At 47.1% G+C, this 16,854-nt stretch overlaps 5 protein-coding genes across 12 annotated transcripts; 3 read left to right on the top strand and 2 right to left on the bottom strand.

The window, feature by feature from the left end:
• Positions 1-47: 47 nt before the first annotated feature.
• On the top strand, positions 48-994 carry rtv (QVR superfamily protein rtv). 2 transcript variants are annotated; one of them, XM_033382331.1, is made up of 2 exons: positions 48-445; positions 533-994. In XM_033382331.1, the coding sequence occupies exons 1-2, from the start codon at positions 313-315 to the stop codon at positions 922-924; spliced, it is 525 nt and encodes a 174-aa protein (XP_033238222.1). In that variant the 5' UTR covers positions 48-312; the 3' UTR covers positions 925-994. The 2 variants fall into 2 exon arrangements, with proteins under 2 accessions (XP_033238222.1, XP_001354710.4); XM_001354674.4 differs by having other exon boundaries at positions 80-385.
• A 2,928-nt stretch (positions 995-3,922) lies between these two features.
• On the bottom strand, positions 3,923-6,869 carry Lint-1 (l(3)mbt interacting protein 1). Its single transcript, XM_001354675.4, has 4 exons — positions 6,329-6,869; positions 6,181-6,216; positions 4,304-5,870; positions 3,923-4,228 (listed from the first exon to the last, which is right to left on the bottom strand). Exons 1-4 carry the CDS (start codon positions 6,482-6,484, stop codon positions 4,026-4,028), a joined length of 1,962 nt encoding a protein of 653 aa, XP_001354711.3. The 5' UTR covers positions 6,485-6,869; the 3' UTR covers positions 3,923-4,025.
• A 1,072-nt stretch (positions 6,870-7,941) lies between these two features.
• Positions 7,942-11,949, top strand: LOC4814434 (bleomycin hydrolase). Of its 6 annotated transcripts, none has more exons than XM_015186093.2 (6): positions 7,943-8,227; positions 9,662-9,684; positions 9,736-10,515; positions 10,584-11,059; positions 11,139-11,259; positions 11,335-11,949. In XM_015186093.2, the coding sequence occupies exons 1-6, from the start codon at positions 8,224-8,226 to the stop codon at positions 11,548-11,550; spliced, it is 1,620 nt and encodes a 539-aa protein (XP_015041579.1). In that variant the 5' UTR covers positions 7,943-8,223; the 3' UTR covers positions 11,551-11,949. The 6 variants fall into 6 exon arrangements, with proteins under 6 accessions (XP_033237565.1, XP_015041579.1, XP_033237566.1 ...); XM_033381675.1 differs by having other exon boundaries at positions 9,584-9,684; XM_033381676.1 differs by lacking the exon at positions 7,943-8,227 and adding an exon at positions 8,311-8,326.
• Positions 11,950-12,245: 296 nt separating this feature from the next.
• LOC6901333 (uncharacterized protein F58A4.6) lies at positions 12,246-13,479 on the bottom strand. The gene is made up of 3 exons (XM_015186094.2): positions 13,387-13,479; positions 12,670-13,191; positions 12,246-12,610 (listed from the first exon to the last, which is right to left on the bottom strand). The coding sequence occupies exons 2-3, from the start codon at positions 13,087-13,089 to the stop codon at positions 12,302-12,304; spliced, it is 729 nt and encodes a 242-aa protein (XP_015041580.2). The 5' UTR covers positions 13,090-13,191; positions 13,387-13,479; the 3' UTR covers positions 12,246-12,301.
• A 118-nt stretch (positions 13,480-13,597) lies between these two features.
• On the top strand, positions 13,598-15,211 carry LOC6901334 (E3 ubiquitin-protein ligase hrd-1-like). 2 transcript variants are annotated; one of them, XM_002133999.3, is made up of 3 exons: positions 13,605-13,809; positions 13,997-14,793; positions 14,868-15,211. In XM_002133999.3, exon 2 carries the CDS (start codon positions 14,007-14,009, stop codon positions 14,661-14,663), a length of 657 nt encoding a protein of 218 aa, XP_002134035.3. In that variant the 5' UTR covers positions 13,605-13,809; positions 13,997-14,006; the 3' UTR covers positions 14,664-14,793; positions 14,868-15,211. The 2 variants fall into 2 exon arrangements, with proteins under 2 accessions (XP_015041581.2, XP_002134035.3); XM_015186095.2 differs by having other exon boundaries at positions 13,598-14,793.
• The last annotated feature ends 1,643 nt before the right edge of the window (positions 15,212-16,854 follow it).

Below are 16,854 nucleotides of genomic sequence, written 5' to 3'. Positions count from 1 at the left end.
ACAGTGGTGCGCGTATCGCAACGAATTTCAAACATAGTTTTAAGTAAAGAGGCTACAGCGAAATTGTGGTGTACGCTCAACAAAATAACTTAAGGCTGATGTGGTGTCTCACTCTTGCACATGCTCTGACAGTGGAACACAAAACTGATCAAATCGAAGTACTATATTCTAATCGATAGTTGGTGGCCATATCAATGGCAATAGAAAAGGAAACCATCGATTACAATGGAAAGCTGCCACCTTTTAACTGGACAATAATTTTAGTAAATTACCAATTATCGTGGCCGACAAAACTTTAAACAATAGGGAACAATGAAATATATTAGCATATGCCTGGCTGTGATATTCCTTTTTAGTTGCAGCTTCCTCTTCGGCAAGATCCATGGTGAGTCCTCTGGCCAAGTTTGTGCTCTGTTCAAGTCTTTTGTCATCTGTTTTCATTTGTGTGCGTGTGGGTTGCAAGGCCTTTGTTTACGTGTGTGCGCTGTGGTTTCTGCTGCAATTTCACTTTTTTTATTTTCTGCCACTGCAGGTCTTCTGCGTCGCTGTTACCAGTGCCGCTCCCGCGGCGACCTGGGAAGCTGTAAGGACCCCTTTAATTTCAACGCCACCGACGTGGACCACGAGCCCGGCCTGGCTGCCATACCCTGCGCCAGCGGCTGGTGCGGCAAGGTAATCGAGGGCGGCGGCACCTACGCCATCGACGACTACGACCTTGCCATCCAGCGCATGTGCGTCCAGCGCGGCCCCGATGACAACATGGACCGCTGCGCCGACACCATCTACAACTACAAGAAGGTCTACATGTGCTTCTGCCAGGGTGATCTCTGCAACAAGGGGCACAGCTGGACGCAGCCCTCAGGCCGACTGGTGCTCATGTTCCCTCTCTTGGCAGTCCTTCTGCCGTTCTCTCGTCTGCTCTGATGCACTTAATTAGCCTTAAGCCTAGGGAAATAAACGTATTTTTTTACTACTTTATTATGAAATGAGAAAACTTGCCTTTATCTTGATTTTCTTTGGGTTTTTTGGTATCTTTAAACAATCCTACATCATCCTACAAAAGTAATTTAGTGGTTTTTAGGCCGTTTGCTGTTTAAATTTTACTTTTTAATTAAATTAAATATTTTGCGCCCTTTGGACGCATCTCGGCCGAGTACTGCGAGGGGAACCCTTCAAGGATGTGGGCGATGCGCACGCCCTAAACGTGTCAGTGGCGGAGCGGTGCATCTACTGTACTGCCCAGCAACATCTATTGGTCCGATGCGGATCCTCGTCTCATCGAGGTCGCCCGCCTGGATGGCAGCAGTCGGCGCGTGCTCTTGTGGAAGGGAAGGGGGTGGAGAAGCCGCGTTCCCTGGTCCTCGAGACGCGTCGCGGGTACATGTACATGGACGGAGTCGCCTTGGACTCCATAAGCCGCGCCACGCGGTTTCCCTGTATCAGGACTACGTGTGCTGGAGCGACTGAAACATTGAGCGGGTGCACAAGACGACGGCCGAGAGCCTGGTCCATTCGGGAATGACGTACATCACTTCGCTGCTGGTATGCAACGACAAGCGACAGGTGGGGGCAAATGCGTGCAAGATCAACAACGGGAGCCCACCTGTGCCTGGCCCAGCCCGGCAGACGGGGCATGACCTGTGCCTGCCCCACCCACTACCAGCTGGCCAAGGACGGGGTCTCCTGCAAGAACTACTGTGGACTATGATCCGATCTCGCATTACATTTACTGGGTAAGAAGGATTAGCAGAAGCTGAGCGCGGTGTCCCTAATATCCTAACCCTTTTTTGTTTTTCCAGATCGAAGGCAGGAGTCACAGCATCAAGCGTTCTCTGGCAAATGGCACAAAGGTGAGCCTCTTGGCCAACTCCGGACAGCCGTTCGACATTGCAATCGACATCATTGGGCGGCTGCTCTTCTGGACCTGCTCCTACTCCAACAGCATTAACGTGACCATCCGCACAATTGTGTTCCTAAAACGTTTTCTCTTTTAGCTTACTGGGTGAATCCGTAGGCGTCAACGATACCGCGGACTCGGAAAAGCCTCGCAACATTGCCGCCTTGGGGAGATTTGTGTACTGGCTGGAGGACAAGACCGGACTGAAGCGAATCACTGTCAACGAAGAGCGTCGTTCCGCGGAGTTGCATCGTCTGTCGCAGTTCACCGACATCCGGGCCGTGTGGACACCGAAAGCGGAAGTGCGGCACAGTCGTACAAATTGTTTCCACAACTGCATAGCCAGAGGGGAGGGTGTGGCACGCAGTACTCACGACGTCTGCTCGTGCCCCAAGCATCTGATGCTGCTGGAGGACAAGGAGAGCTACGGCGTGGGCCCGTATTCATGTCATGGTGACATGAATAAGGACTGCGTACCCGCCTCCTGGCGCTGTGCCGGCGAAAAGGACTGCCTGGGCAAGTCGGCTGAAGTGGAATTCCCACTTGCCGGGTGGATCAGTTCAGCTGCCAGTCCGGCGAGTGCTTCGACAAGGCTCTGATCTGCGATGCTACCAGCTGTGACAACTGTGAAAATGTCCACGATGAGGCCAACTGCTGAAAGCGGCCAGGAGGCTTTCAGTGTGCCATCAACAAGGTGATTGGAAAGACATCGTGTCGAAATTCTTAAACTAACAATACTCCTCCTTTCTACAGCTTTGCATATCGGCCGCCCTGCTCTGCAATGGCTGGCAGGACTGTGCCGATGGTGCGGACGAATCGCTCGGCGCATGGACCTGCCTCTGATATTCTTGCGCTCCGTAAGCATAGCCAAAAATAATTGAAAATCACTGCATACTGATATTCTCCCCGCAGGGGAGCACGCCGTCAAGCCTTTAAAAATGCAATAGAGAACCTGCCGGATATTGCCTTAGAAGTGCAACGGGACCAAGCTGCGGATGAAGAGGAAGCGAAAAGACTCTGGACGAGTGTGCCAGGCTACCACTAAAACAATGCCTTCGACAAGGACCCCAGGTCCGAAGGCGACAGCAGTTTAAGGCGCGCGCTTGTCCTCAACGAACGAAGGACAAGCTGCTCAGCACGGAAGAAGTCAAGCCAGATGGCAACGCTGAAACGCATTCTACATTTGATCTGGCGTTTATGGTGTCTGAAAAGATCAAGGTTATTATTATACATATGTGCAGTAAATCTACGAATTTGTACTTCCCTTTTTCCAGGTATTTCGTCATTCGCATCGCTGGACCTAGGGCTTCCGCCGGCTCCGCTCTGGCGGAACATCATGGAACAAATGGATCGAACATCAACAGCCGCCATCGCTGCCTACAACATCTTTATAAATCCGCATGTAACAGCCGAACTGTACTCTAGAAAATTGCAGGGAAGTAAAACTTTGAAAAAGGAGATATTCTACGGTTCTAAAGAGCCGACTAAGCGGGCTATAAAATAGAGAGCATCCTCTTGAAGTTCATTAGGCTTTTAATAATGAATTTACTTCCTTCAGCTCCAATGGGGCTGCGCGCGTACGATGTAGGTCGACACAAAACCCCATTCACATGACGCATTCAACGTCATCATTCATGGCACAAGCACATGCCCTGCCCGCAATCATCCATATCAAATTTTGCAACAAAGAAATGCCATTGGTTTTATCATCAAAAACAATCCTCCGCTGCTCACACAGTATTTATTATTATTAAAGTCATCTCTTCTCCGCGTTTGCACATTCATGCACATATATACAATTTTTTTCTTTAGGTATGTGTGAAAATGTAGCTCGAAATAAACATTTACAATAAAATATTAAAAAAAATACCCGTAAAACACGCTCTAGAGGAAGCAAGCGGTCACAGACGCCACTGCCATGCAACACTAAACAAAAACAGAAAAGGGAAACGCATCGCAGATGCACTAAAACGTGTGAGCCAGGGATCGCATCTCCCGGGATCTGGCATTGCGGACAAAGCTTGGTTTTTTCTCCCTTTTTAGTTTTAAAAACTAGTGGGGGTTGGTGGAGGGGGGGGGGGGGGGGGGGGGGGGTTCTGGGGTTAAAAAAAAAGAATAAATTTTAAAGTTAAACGGTCGGGACACCGGCTGCCTTTTTGGTAGTGCTGGCGGAGGTGCTGCCGTGGATCGACATCAGACTCTCACGCATCTCGCGACAACAAGGGGGGCAGCGTTTCTTCTGGGACTGGGCCAGCAGCCGGCCCTTTGTGGGCTGGTGGCAGTCTTTGTGGTAGACCCCGGCACACTGCTCGCAAACCCCATCGTCTTTACCTACAGAAAGGATTAAAAATATGGGTTCAAGAAGAGGTTCTCATTTCAATCGTTGGATCGATGGTTGGGACTCACCTACGAGACGCTTGCACTGGCGGCAATGCTGGCATTCTCCGCGACACTTGCGGCAATCCCACTGATTGCTGACGCTCTGCCCAACAACAGTCTGCGACGCCTCGGCAGCGGCCTTGTCCGGACTCTTGCTCTTGCGGACGTCGGCCTTCTTGGCCTGCAGTCGCTTCTCTTTGGGCGAGAGCAGGAACTCCGGTTTGTTCTTCACCTTCTTTTGGCGCCCCATCGGTGTGTCCAGTGTGGCATTCAGCTGCTGGCCATAGTGAAAGTCAACGCCGCTGGCGTTCTGGACATTGCGACGCTTGCGCTTCGAGTGGCGCTGGCTGAGTTTCGTGATCACCTCGGGCGTGTACAGGCCAAAGATACGGAGGAATGCCTCCTGGCCGTACTCCTCGGGCAGGACACGGGTCTCGCGCGGCTCGTCGCACCACTGAGCCGCCGAGGCGGACAGACGCTGCTGCTCCTGCTGTAGCTCCTGGAAGGTGGAGTCATCTGAAGATGCTGATGGCGAGCCGCCTGGCCCCGTTGACGGCTGTGCCTCTGGTGATGATTTACGTAGGTTTTTGCGTATCTTGGACGATTTGTTTGCCCCAGCGGCCGCTCCCGGGCCCTGCTTCTGCTTCGGCAGTGGTGGTGAGGGCAGAGGCGGTGGCGTTGGTGGTGCCTTGACCGATTTTTCAGCGGCGGATGACGCAGTGTTTGGTACAGCTTTGGCAGCAGCTATCTGGGAACCCCTCCCCGCCTTCCGCTTTATATCAGTCTCTATGGTTGTCAGCTCCATGTTGTCCTCGTAGCAGAGGCGCGGCATCTGCTTGGTCTTCCTGGACCGCTTCAGCACCTGGCGCAGATTGCCGCGGCTCGCCTCCACCTGCTCAAAGCCCAGCTCAGCCTGCGCCGGATCCTGAACGTTAGCCTGATGAAACTCCATCGTAATGGGTGCTAATGGCGGCGGTGAGGTACTAGATATGCGCTTCCGCTTCATGGCAAACGAATCCTGCTGCTTTAGTGGTATCAAAAGCGAACGCTGAGACTTCTGCGTAGCGGCCATGCGCAGTGGTGGGGGCTCCACAACTGTCTTGATCACAGTGTCCGGCAGACAACGGAGCATCGGCGGCGGTACAGAAAGCTGAAGCTGCGTCTGCGTCTCCTCCGACGATTCCAGCTGCTCCTGCTGCTCACCGTCTCCATTTTCCAGCTCTACCTGTATGTTCGTCTCAGTCGGAACCAGCATAAGAGCGATATTATCATCGAGGTCGCTCAGATTCATGGGTGGGTTCTCGCCCTCCTGCGACAGGAGAAAATGCTTGCGGATGAGCGTCTCCTCGGTGTCGCGAGTACCCACATTGCTGGGAATGATTACATAGTCTTCGTTCGAAATTAAAGGCACTATCAGGGTGGAGACGTGCGCATTGGCCTCCTTCACATCGGTTTTGATGTTGCTCTCCTGCAGTTTCTTGAGGAAAGTGACGATATCCTCATCGAGGCGCAGCATTAGGTACTGGCACTCGGCATTGATCTCGTACATCTCCTCCTCCAGCTCGTCCAAGATGCGACGCATCGCCACGGGATCCTGTTATGCAAGAGCAACAGCAAGAGACCAGCATGATACCATAATTAAAATACAAAATTCGAATTCAAAACAAGGTTAACAGTTGAGAGGGGTGCGAGGGAGCGACGGGGCAAAGTGCGGGGCAAAGTGTTAATTATCTTTTCTTTTTTTTTTTACAATTTTCGCAATCGTTGCCAGCCCTGGTTTTGCTGCACTGCCTCTGCTGCTGCCTTGTCACCACATCACATCACTTCACTCCCCTCCCTTCCCCACCACTCCACTGCTGCTGCTCCAAACCCCGAACGGAGCATGTGAAACTCTAGAAACTTACCGCATCCTCCTGCTGCGAGAACACCTCCGTGACCAGCTAGAAGGAGGGGAAAAATATGAAAATTTATTAAAAATCGACGCATCCCTCGCACGCGCTGCCTGCCACTGCTCCCGCAGCGACTGTGACTGGTGCTACAACTACTACTCACCGCATGCACCTTGATAAAATCACGCAGTGCCCGCTGGCAATAAACAATGTCATTCTTGAGATCCAGTGGCGGCAGGTACCACTTCTCCACGTAGTAGCGAAATTGGGCCATCTCCTTCGCGGTCAGGTCGCCATTTTTGTTGTCCTGGTTTTCCATGATTTTTGTGGCGAAGAATATCGCGAAACGAAAAACGACAAACGACGACAAAAATCCGACTCACTTGTGGGATTTCATTGGGGTATGAAGAGAAAGAACACTTAACAATAACCAGATGATCGGGTCGACGCGTGATGGTTGAACGGGGCGGTGGATCTGAATCGGCTACCCAACAGCCCGAGCGGGGATTAAACAGCTGCTTAAAAGGTTTAAAGCTGCTCTCTATATAACAATTTATTTGTATTTACCGACGGTTCAAAAAATTGGAAAATTTGATAACATTCTGAGCAGTAGGTGGATTTATCGATAGGATTAGAAAAATTTCCCAGCTCAGGAAAACTGGCCCAGAACGCATGCAACGCATGACAGGTAAAATCCAACACCTTTTTCTAACATACCATGAGGACGATTTTAAATTGCCTCGTCCTCACAGCATATTATATGTATTAACAAAGCTAGGTGGGGTTCGTACGAGCTTTGCAGTTTCCCTTGGCTGTTTTTGCCTGTTGTCCATACCCCTTTCTATAGCCCATTCAAAATTACGCTCTCCTGACACAGTTTTTCGTTGCATGTATGAGCAGGAGAGAACAGCTGTGTGACCGTCTCAGAAATATACCGTTTAATTTGTATAATATACCGTAAACCTACCGATGAAAAACGAACTTAGCTCACTTAAAACCCATTTATTTTAACAGGATAACAGCTTGAGTTATGCCGCAAAACGAACATAACCCATTTAACCCCCATTTATTTAAACAGGATAACAGCTTGAGCTAAGCCGCGGAAAATAATATAAATAATAATAATAAAATTTCTTCTTAGTCTTCAATGTGCTAATCGTACTTTGTCCATGATCATAAATCATATTCCACGATTTTGATATTCGTTTTATTACTATCTAGCTAGAACATTCAGCACTGAACACAGAATTAATCAAATTTTCTACTATATTGGCTAATTTGAAATACTCCCTTTTCTGTGTTTATACAGATTGACATGTTTTGGACCGAATTATGCATTTGATAACTTTCCTGTATATATGTACATATGTATGTATGTATATCTCGATCCCAATACCTATTCATGGTCTCTGTACTAAGACCATAAACTCAAAAATTTCGTTGAAATAGCTTTAAAACAGAGACTGTGTAGTTCCTGCATTCTCTGTCTGCTAGCTTCGATCCCTCCCTGAAGATGTTTATGTGATTTGATCGCAGCTTGGCAGTCGCTATAAATGATATTGATCGACCTCGATCTTGAATACTTAAGCGCAGAATGGATCTATAAGAAGTTTTGTTTTCCGCGGCATAAGTTAAGATCTAAGTTCGTTTTTTCACCGCCATATTTACTATATATTTACGGTATATTTTGAAAATTAAACGGTATATTTCGGTATATTTTGGTATATTTCTGAGGGTCAGGTCACACTGGTGGCCAGTGTTAATAGGCTAACGTGATTCACCGCGGCCAAAATCATCGCAGTGGTCATTGCACATCTCTAGTTTCGAATCCCAAAGCCAAACATTTTCATTTCATTTTTTTTCACATTATTATCAAAATAAATAAGCGGCTAATTCGCGCATAACTACAGTCGCTTAAAGTTGCTTGCATTGCACAAACACACACATACACATCCAGCTAGCCAAAGGAAGTAGAGCAAAATTCCGTAGTTGCAAAATTCAAAACAAGTGAAATTTTTAAAAGTTCAACAAAAAGAGTGAAAGAGGACAAAAAAAACTATGTGTAAGTAAAGTAGGAAGTGTCGTCGGTGGGGGGAGACGACATCCCCCGCGCATATATGCTGTCGCAGAGGGACGGACAACGGACTACAAAGAACGAGAAGTACAAAGAGAGCAGCAGCCAAAATAATGGTTAAGAAGCAGGAAGGAAATTATTTTTGCTGCAGTTTCTGCATTCTTTGGTTGTTGTTGTTGGACCGCTTTGTGCGGGGGTGACAGCCCATGCACAAGTGTACGAGCGTATCTCTTGCCTCTGTGTACGTGTGAGCGAGACGCAGTTTTGCTGACGCCCCAGCAACAGCAGCCACAACAAAAATTGTCCAGACGAAAGTAAAATTTCACCCAAATTTGTGTTTGTTTTATGGCTCACACTCACAGCCACACGCATAATACTGGACAAACAAGTTTTTATATTTGTTAACCCTTCTTTTTTTCTTGTTTTTTTTTTGGTTTGTTTAGATTTTTTGCGCCGGCTTTCCGCGAAAGTTTTTAAAACGGCATTTTGCCTGTTGGCCAGCCTTCTCTTCGTCTCCCTCTCCCTCTCCCTCTTGCTCATGACTCCACACCCGCTATGCATATCTGTTTGTATGAATGTACATACATACATATATTTAGTAGCGAATGTGTGAGAGTCCCGTTAAACTGGTTTAATTGCATTGTCCTCTCCCTCTCACGCACACACGGGTTTCCTTCACAAAGAAGCCCAATTCCGAAAGGGTCATAACTGTGCTAATTAAAATTTTTCCAGGTTTAGTTACGCTCAGAATTCTTTACGATTCTGTTAACTCGTCAAGTTTTGCGTTATCAGCATCTGATGGCCAGGCCCTGGCGACACACCCACACATCCACAAATGCATGCAAATAAACAATTAACAAAAGCTGGTCCGCAAAATCTACAATAAATGGCAAAGCAGCAGAAATCCAAAGTGCATAAGACATTCACATACACACACTCGCAAACACACGCACGCAAAGCGAGCGGGTGAGAAAGACAGAGACAGATAGAGAGACATTTGCAGTTAATGCTAATGGCCCGGCCCGGTCCCGCAGCTGTTGTCGCTTTTCAATTTCTGCTCTTGTGCAAGTAATTTTTCTGCTTACCTCGGCCTTTATCCGCAATCCGTGGACAACGCCCGCACTCGCAGCTCTCAACCTTGCAATAACATTGGATTGGCCAACTCTAGAGGGGAAATGCTTATAAAGATACCGCTATCAACGGGGGCCTTTTCTCAGATTTCTATTGCGTCACAGGCCACCTCACCCCTCAAAATTATGTATTTTCTTACCTATTATCCATAAATCTGTCATTTTTCTATTAGTTTCATTTGTTGTTTAATTTAATTTTCTCTACATTTTGTAGCTAAATGTTTCAAACTTTTGTTTTGTAAAATTCGCACCCAAAATTTTTTCGTTTTTGGTTCGATCTTCGTTTACCCAGTTTCTCGGTGGGCATTCAAGCAGGTGGGCCAATCCGTGCACTATTTAGCCAGCTATAAAGAAATCCCCCTCAAGATCAAGATTCAGAAGCAGATGTGGCATCAGGGAGAGAGCCCCAGCTGCAGCCAGAGCGAGTGTCTGGACCCACCGCATTCAGTACGAAAATCCCACTCAATATCGGGCGAACGTTGCCATTCCCATTTAATTGCAGCTGACAAGAATAGCTCGGGATGCGCTGGTGGAAATGGCAACAATAACAGCGCCTCAAAGAACTCCATCCATCCATTGGACAGCGAGAGCGGCTGCAGCAACAGTCCCGTCACCAGCGAACTGCTCGGCGAGTGGCGGAAAAACTTCTACAGCCAGCCGAAGAACTTGCTCGCCCAGAACGTTTGCTCCCGTGTCGATCCGTTCGATGTGTGCCTCTCCCGCAAGGTGCTGGAGTCCACGAACCACGTGTTCAACTTCAAGGTGGAAACGGAGGGCAAGCCGGTGACCAATCAGCGGAGCAGCGGCCGTTGCTGGCTCTTTGCTGCCCTCAACTGCATACGCCTGCCCTTCATGAAGAACTACAATCTCGATGAGTTTGAGTTCTCGCAGGCTTTCCTCTTCTACTGGGACAAGATCGAGCGCTGCAATTACTTTCTCAACAATGTTGTGAAGACGGCGCGACGGGGCGAGAAGGTTGATGGCCGCCTGGTGTCGTTCCTGTTGCTGGACCCCACCTCCGATGGCGGTCAGTGGGATATGCTGGTCAATCTGATAACCAAACATGGTCTCATGCCAAAGAAATGCTTTCCCGAGAGCTTTAGCTGCGAGTCCAGCATACGAATGAATGCCATATTGAAAAGCAAGGTACAGAAAGCCTCTCCCTTGGCCCGCTAATCACTCCGCTAATCTTTGATTCCTTTACTCCCCTCTAGCTTCGGGAGTATGCCCGCCATTTGCGTGTGCTGATGGACCAGCAGCCCACAGAGGAGGAGATCACAGCCAAGATCCAAGAGCAAATGTCGGAGATCTACAAGGTGGTGGGCATCTGCCTGGGAATACCCGCCGAGACATTCGTCTGGGAGTACTATGATAAGAGCAAGAACTACCAATCTGTTGGCCCCGTCAGCTCGCTGGAGTTCTACGAACGGTATGTGAAGCCGCACTTTAACGTGGAGGACAAGGTTTGCCTGGTGACCGATCCCCGGCCATCAAGCAAATACGATCAGGCCTACACTGTCGACTGTCTGGGCAATGTGGTTGGCGGCCGTCCCGTCCTGTACAATAATCAATCTGTGGAGCTCCTGCTGGCCGTTGTCACCAAATCTCTGAAGGCCGGCGAGGCTGTATGGTTTGGCTGTGAGGTCAGCAAACGTTTCGCCTCTAAGCAGGGCATCGAGGATATGTCAGTGTGAGTGAAGCCCCGCAAGCAGCCTCTTTCCCACTGCAGATAAATGTTTCTATACTGAACGTTTTATTTTTGGTTGCAGCCATGATTTCAAGCTGGTCTTTGACATCGACATACAAACGACCTTTTCGAAGGCAGACCGTCTTATCTATGGCGAATCGGCCATGACCCATGCTATGGTGTTCACCGCCGTCTCAGTGGATGTGAGTACCATCTTATTGCATGTATTTCGATTCATCTTTAAACTTTTGAAATCTGTTGTATGTGTGTGTTCGCAGAAGAATGGCGTGGCCCAGAAGCTGCGGGTAGAGAACTCTTGGGGCGAGGATCGTGGCGAGAAGGGCTACCTGGTGATGTGCGCCGACTGGTTCAGGGAGTTTGGCTTCGAGGTGGTGGTCGACAAGAAGTATGTGCCCGATGATGTGCTGCGCGTCTTTGATATGGATCCCATTGTCCTGCCCGCCTGGGATCCAATGGGCACGCTAGCGCAGTGAGAAGCAGCAGCAGCAGCAGCAATGAGCCAGCCGTCATTATATAAATACAGCCTATACATATATACAAAGCTTTACAACATCAATGGCAGCAGCAGGCAGCATCGGCATCAGCATCAGCATCAGCATCGAGATGGTGTGGCATGCAAGCAACTTAAGCATCAAATTTTCGGTTCAAAAATTATCCGCTCCTTATGGCCCCCCAAAATTCTTTGTTTATCTGTTACCGATATTAGGGCACACAACACAATAATATTTCGTAAACACACACACATTTATATATGATATATAATATGCACTTATCCATCGCCCCATTCGGGGGCGTTCAATTTTCAGTTTAAGCATAACTTTTGTGTCTAGCCTAAGTAAAAAAATTTCCTTTGTCCTGTGACGTACAGAAAATTTGTATCGTGTTTTTTAAATTATTTGCAAACAATCAGGCCGCTGAAAATAAATAATAATAATAATATACAACAACATAAACTAAAAGAGAAGTGAATGATGTAAATGCATTTTTTTACGTATATACAATTACACATTAAATAATAATAATAATAAAATGAACTATTGAATATACATTAATTAATTTAACTTTGCCTAAAAACTTGGAATAAAAACCGAAAAACCGACTCTGCTCCTGCCTCCGTGCTCGCCTAATGGTAACTGGTAAATATGGTAAGTGGTAACGCTTATTACGATTTTGATTACAGTGTAGAGTATCTTTTTTAGCTTCTCTTTTTTTTGGCTAGGGGGTCTATTGCCTTGCGGTTGGTGTTGCTGTTTTGGATGGTGGTGGCTGCTTCAGCCGCAGATTCCGCTGCTCGTACTCGTATCGTAGACGCAGCCAAATGCCCTGGCACATGCGCACCAGTCTCTGATCCTTCTCCCGATGGACACTTGCAAACTGATACTGATCCCGGATCAGATGCTTGGCCGCCCGCAAATGGCCGCGCTGTATCAGCGAAATACTGTAGTAGAGCTTGCAGCGAGCCTGTAGGAAGGGATCGCCCAGCCGCAGACCAATCTTTAGCTGCTGCAGCGAGATCTTGCCAGCCGTTTCGGCCTGTGGATATATATGTACGTATGTGTGGTTTGTACACGGAGGTCTATGGCTACACTTACGCATCGTCCGAACTGCTCGCCTAGGGCTGAGAAGCCACCGCCGAGGGTGGATAGCCAGGACATTAGATTCTCCACCTCGATGTGCTCCCAAATGGTGTGGGCCAGTATGTCGGCAAACTTGTAATCAATGGTCTCCCGCTCCGGTGGCTCGAGTTCCAACCAAATTAATTGCACACCGTGTTGGTTCTGGAGCGTCACAGCCAGAACCCGCTGCTGCAAAAACTCTCGCAGATAATAGTTGCCATTTATAGCATCCACCTGCAGCCGCAGGCGGCGCAATTCCCTTTTTTCTTCATGTGCCGCAGCCGACCCAACTTCTTCAGCTGTTGTCGAGACTGCGCACGGGCCCAGTGGTAGGCGTTTGTAGTAGTGACGCCGTTTCCAGTAGTCGCAGACACATAGAGTTAGTGTTCCCGACATAATGTTTTCTTATCAAGGTCTCGGGTCCAGTCAAAGGATGCGTACGAGCAACAGGCTGTTGTGTTGGATGGCACTCTCTCTGTTTTTGTATAGACGGCTGCACTGAGTTGGTTAAAACATAAAATTTTGTTATTAAAAAAGTCGGCACTCGCGGACTTTTGTTGTTCCGGACACTTAAATTGTTGTTAAAATTGAGTGGGAAAAATTTCTATGGATAATAGGGTATGGACAATAGGCAAAAAAGCCCAGAAATCGCAACCCATGTTAGTTAAAATACACCCCTTTTGCTTAACATACCTTGGAAGGAAGTTTATAAAATTTCCCCGCTGGGAAATTGATGGGGTATGGATCACAGGAAAAATGGGACAGAAAATGCAAAGCATGCTAGGTAAAATCCACCCCTTTTGCCAAACATACCATGAGGATAATTTACAATTTCCTCGTCCTTATAGCATATCATATATATAAACACGGCTAGGTGGGATTCGTACGTGGTGTGCAATTTCCCTTTGCTGTTTTTGCCTATTGTCCATACCTTTCCATAGTCCAACAAAATATAGCTTTTTGGCCCAAAAGTTATCGGGATTCAAATTTCATAACTATAACATAGAGTGTAAGATCAAACAAATATGAATTAACAATATTGTCGCTTCTACAAAATTTAGAAAAATTAAAAAATCTTCGAAACGTTCCTTCAAAGGCGCTCGTATTAACATATAAGTACGTGAAGAAACAACTGATTCTTAGAAATGAACAAAAACATTTCCCAATTTCTGTATCCCTTTTTGTGGATTGGCATAACATTCGTGTATTATATCGTGTATAAGATCAGGCTGATCCATGTGGACAAACGTTTTCTAGTCTATGCTGTGGATATGATATACATTCTCTGTTTAATGCCACACAGGCTGGACTGGATGGTGCCGTACTGCCTTTTACTACTGATGATATCGCATTGGACGCACTGGTTCGCTCGGCAGCAGGTGGAGCCCTTGGATGTCAAATATACGCCCTTCAATTCTCTTATTGTGTTGGTCGTCTTGGATGGGTTGCTGATCTTGTCCTACCGGTGCATGCTGGACGATGGCAGCCTGAAGGATCGCTTGACAATCGAACAATCCTTACTTATGGTCCATGCCGTGCATACCACTCGAATTTGGAGCGCTTGTAAGGCTCTAAAGGTGGAGTGCCTTTACTGCGATCAGCTGATTCCAGAAACCATGATTTTCTTTGAGGGATTCCAGCTCGTCGGCACCATCTTTATTTTATTCTACTACTGGCCGGCTGTGGGTCTGGGCAATGTGCTCTATCGACTACAGTGTTTTTATACTGTATTAGACCTAATTGGTAGTCGTAAAGACGCCCGCTCTGCCATTGAAAAAAAATGCAAAAAGTTGCACTATAGCGAGATAATGGACCTTTTTTGCATCATCTGCCGGGAGTCCATGGAACCCACGGAGCAGTGTGGCTGGGTCCGTCTGCCGTGCGGTCACTCCTACCACAGGTGCTGTGCCATGGCCCGATTTAACGGCCAGTTCCTCTGTCCACTCTGCGGCGTCAAAATACAAGCGTAGCCGGAACCAGCTGGAGTGCCGCTTCATCATAATGAAATATACCAATGAATAAACCACATAACCGCCCACCAACAGCTGCCATCTCTTGGGATTATCATTGAACTCTACAATAAGCAAAATTCCTCATAAGGTAAGCATCTATCCCAGCCTGATAGAAATGTTCTACTGATCATCAAAAAATACCTATATAAATTTCGGTTTCAGTTCGAAAAGGATTCTATCGCATTGTGGACCTTATCTCTGCCTGTTGTGTTCTTTTGTTTGTATTAAGGCAGTAAACATCCAGATAATTCTCCAGATAATCCACATAAAACACTCCAAATTGAGTTCGAGCTTTCAAATTTGAAAATTTAACCGCACATTCGCAGTCGATATCGATATCGCAAAAATTATCGATAGTTACGTTCCACACTGTAGAACCCATTGCTTGGCGGCATTTCAAATCAGCAGCAGCCAGTGGAATGCCTTTACAATATTTACTTTCAAATTACTTTTGAGTTGCAGCTATTTTTGACTTTTGGTAGGCAAATACATATAAAAAAGATTAAGTTTTTTTCATCGAATAATATTACATTTACAATACAACATCAACCAAAATAATAGTGCTGCCGGAAGTGTGGAGGACACAGAGGAGAAAAGTTATACTTTCAAAGATAAACACATTGCATATGTTTCATACTTACATATTTACCTTAAGACCTACCGGTAAGTATTAGATTCAATAGTACATCCATTTTGCTTTTATTTTTTACCAATTGATAGCTCCACTCTATCCCAGGGCTACTCGGAAAACTCGATTGTGTTGGACTTACTTTCAATGAGCAGTAGCTCGTCAAATGATATTTGATCTACCTCTTAACCACTTTAAAATCCTCTGAATAGTTCCCTCGTTTAACTTCATAGTTTCATGATTGTTATTCGAAATTGGAGATACTTTCTGCACAAAAATTGATTTGTGGCCATTGGGTTCCGTTCGTGCTGCCATAATACCATCTGGAAATGACTCAATTTCCCTTTGGTATAACTGCATCCTTTGTGGGCCTTGCGGGCCAATGGCCAATTGCGTCAACATGGCCATTATCATTATCAAACAAATGTTGCTGCCGCTGGCGCACCCATTCCCATCCCTCTCCCTCTCTCTCTCTCGCTCTCTCAATTTCTCTTTGCCAACAAATCTGTTAACAGTTGGCAATAATTGTGCAGCAGTGGCAACATTGTCCCCATCTGCCCCAGGGCATCCCCTCCCCTCCCCTCCCTCCGTCGCATCGCATCATAATTTCTGTGGCTGCTTTGTCATCCCATCCCTTCCCTTCCCGTCGTTTCGCTCCTTCCCCAAGGCCCTGCCAGCAGAGTCAGCCTCCTCAACATAATGTTTGCTGCTATTTTTGGCATTTGCCTTTTATTGTGGCTGCCAGTGTTGTCATCGATAGCATTAATTTCGGTAAGTGCGCCAGCTCCTCGGCGATAGAGGCAGCTCCTCCTGCCGCTGCCACTGCTGCACATTTCAACACGATTTTTATGGCACGACATATCCGATCCGAGGCGCAACATTTTTCTGAATTATGCGCTCAATTTCCGTTGAATCGACAGGCAAGATTGGGGGGATCCCCCCCCCAATCCCGATCCCAATGTCTGGACTATTGTGTAATATTAATTGCTCGCAAAACCATCGGAAATTGCATTTCGCACTGGCGATGGCAATGGCAGTGGCAAAAACGTCCCTTATTTAAATGCAATTTTTATTTCATAATTTTCACGGCTCATAAAATGGTAGCAACAATGTTGGCTGTCCAGCCCAAGTCCCGTCCCGAGTCACGGAGCACGTGCGCCATCTGTGCCCTGTTGAAGTGGAGAGTGACAGAGTCAGAGCCAGAGCCAGAGGCTGGGAAAGACGAAGAGAGATTTGTTTGTGGGCGTGTCAGCAATATGTCATGCGTCCCCCTACAAAAGGGTTTCCCGTTCCCGTTTCCCGTTTTTTTTTTTTTTTGGGTTGGTCAGGCCGCCGTTTCCCACTTGAGTCGCGTGTTGAGGCGTCTCTGAGGAAAGATCCCTATCCAGGCATAAATAACAGTAAAAAAAACAAGACAAGAAAAGTATGAAGGTAGTCGACTAGCTGATGCCCTGAAGGACATCCCATAGAAATCAATGGCATTTCAGGCACAAGTAATTACGAGTACGAATACGAAGCATT

This window comes from Drosophila pseudoobscura, chromosome X, assembly GCF_009870125.1.
Source record: "Drosophila pseudoobscura strain MV-25-SWS-2005 chromosome X, UCI_Dpse_MV25, whole genome shotgun sequence".
Taxonomy (NCBI): Eukaryota; Metazoa; Arthropoda; class Insecta; order Diptera; family Drosophilidae; genus Drosophila; species Drosophila pseudoobscura.
The sequence above is the reverse complement of the archived record's forward strand: the minus strand, read 5'-3'. Positions and strand labels throughout refer to the sequence as shown.

Coding starts and splice junctions, on each gene's coding strand:
- rtv (XM_033382331.1), top strand. CDS start 313: ATGAAATATATTAGCATATGCCTGGCTGTGATATTCCTTTTTAGTTGC. Junction 446..532: donor TGTCATCTGTTTTCATTTGT/GTGCGTGTGGGT, acceptor CTGCCACTGCAG/GTCTTCTGCGTCGCTGTTAC.
- Lint-1 (XM_001354675.4), bottom strand. CDS start 6,484: ATGGAAAACCAGGACAACAAAAATGGCGACCTGACCGCGAAGGAGATG. Junction 6,217..6,328: donor ATTTTATCAAGGTGCATGCG/GTGAGTAGTAGT, acceptor CCCTCCTTCTAG/CTGGTCACGGAGGTGTTCTC. Junction 4,229..4,303: donor CCAGTGCAAGCGTCTCGTAG/GTGAGTCCCAAC, acceptor TCCTTTCTGTAG/GTAAAGACGATGGGGTTTGC.
- LOC4814434 (XM_033381674.1), top strand. Junction 10,516..10,583: donor ATGCCATATTGAAAAGCAAG/GTACAGAAAGCC, acceptor ACTCCCCTCTAG/CTTCGGGAGTATGCCCGCCA. Junction 11,060..11,138: donor GGCATCGAGGATATGTCAGT/GTGAGTGAAGCC, acceptor TTTTGGTTGCAG/CCATGATTTCAAGCTGGTCT.
- LOC6901333 (XM_015186094.2), bottom strand. CDS start 13,089: ATGTCGGGAACACTAACTCTATGTGTCTGCGACTACTGGAAACGGCGT. Junction 12,611..12,669: donor GCGAGCAGTTCGGACGATGC/GTAAGTGTAGCC, acceptor ATATATCCACAG/GCCGAAACGGCTGGCAAGAT.
- LOC6901334 (XM_015186095.2), top strand. CDS start 13,839: ATGAACAAAAACATTTCCCAATTTCTGTATCCCTTTTTGTGGATTGGC.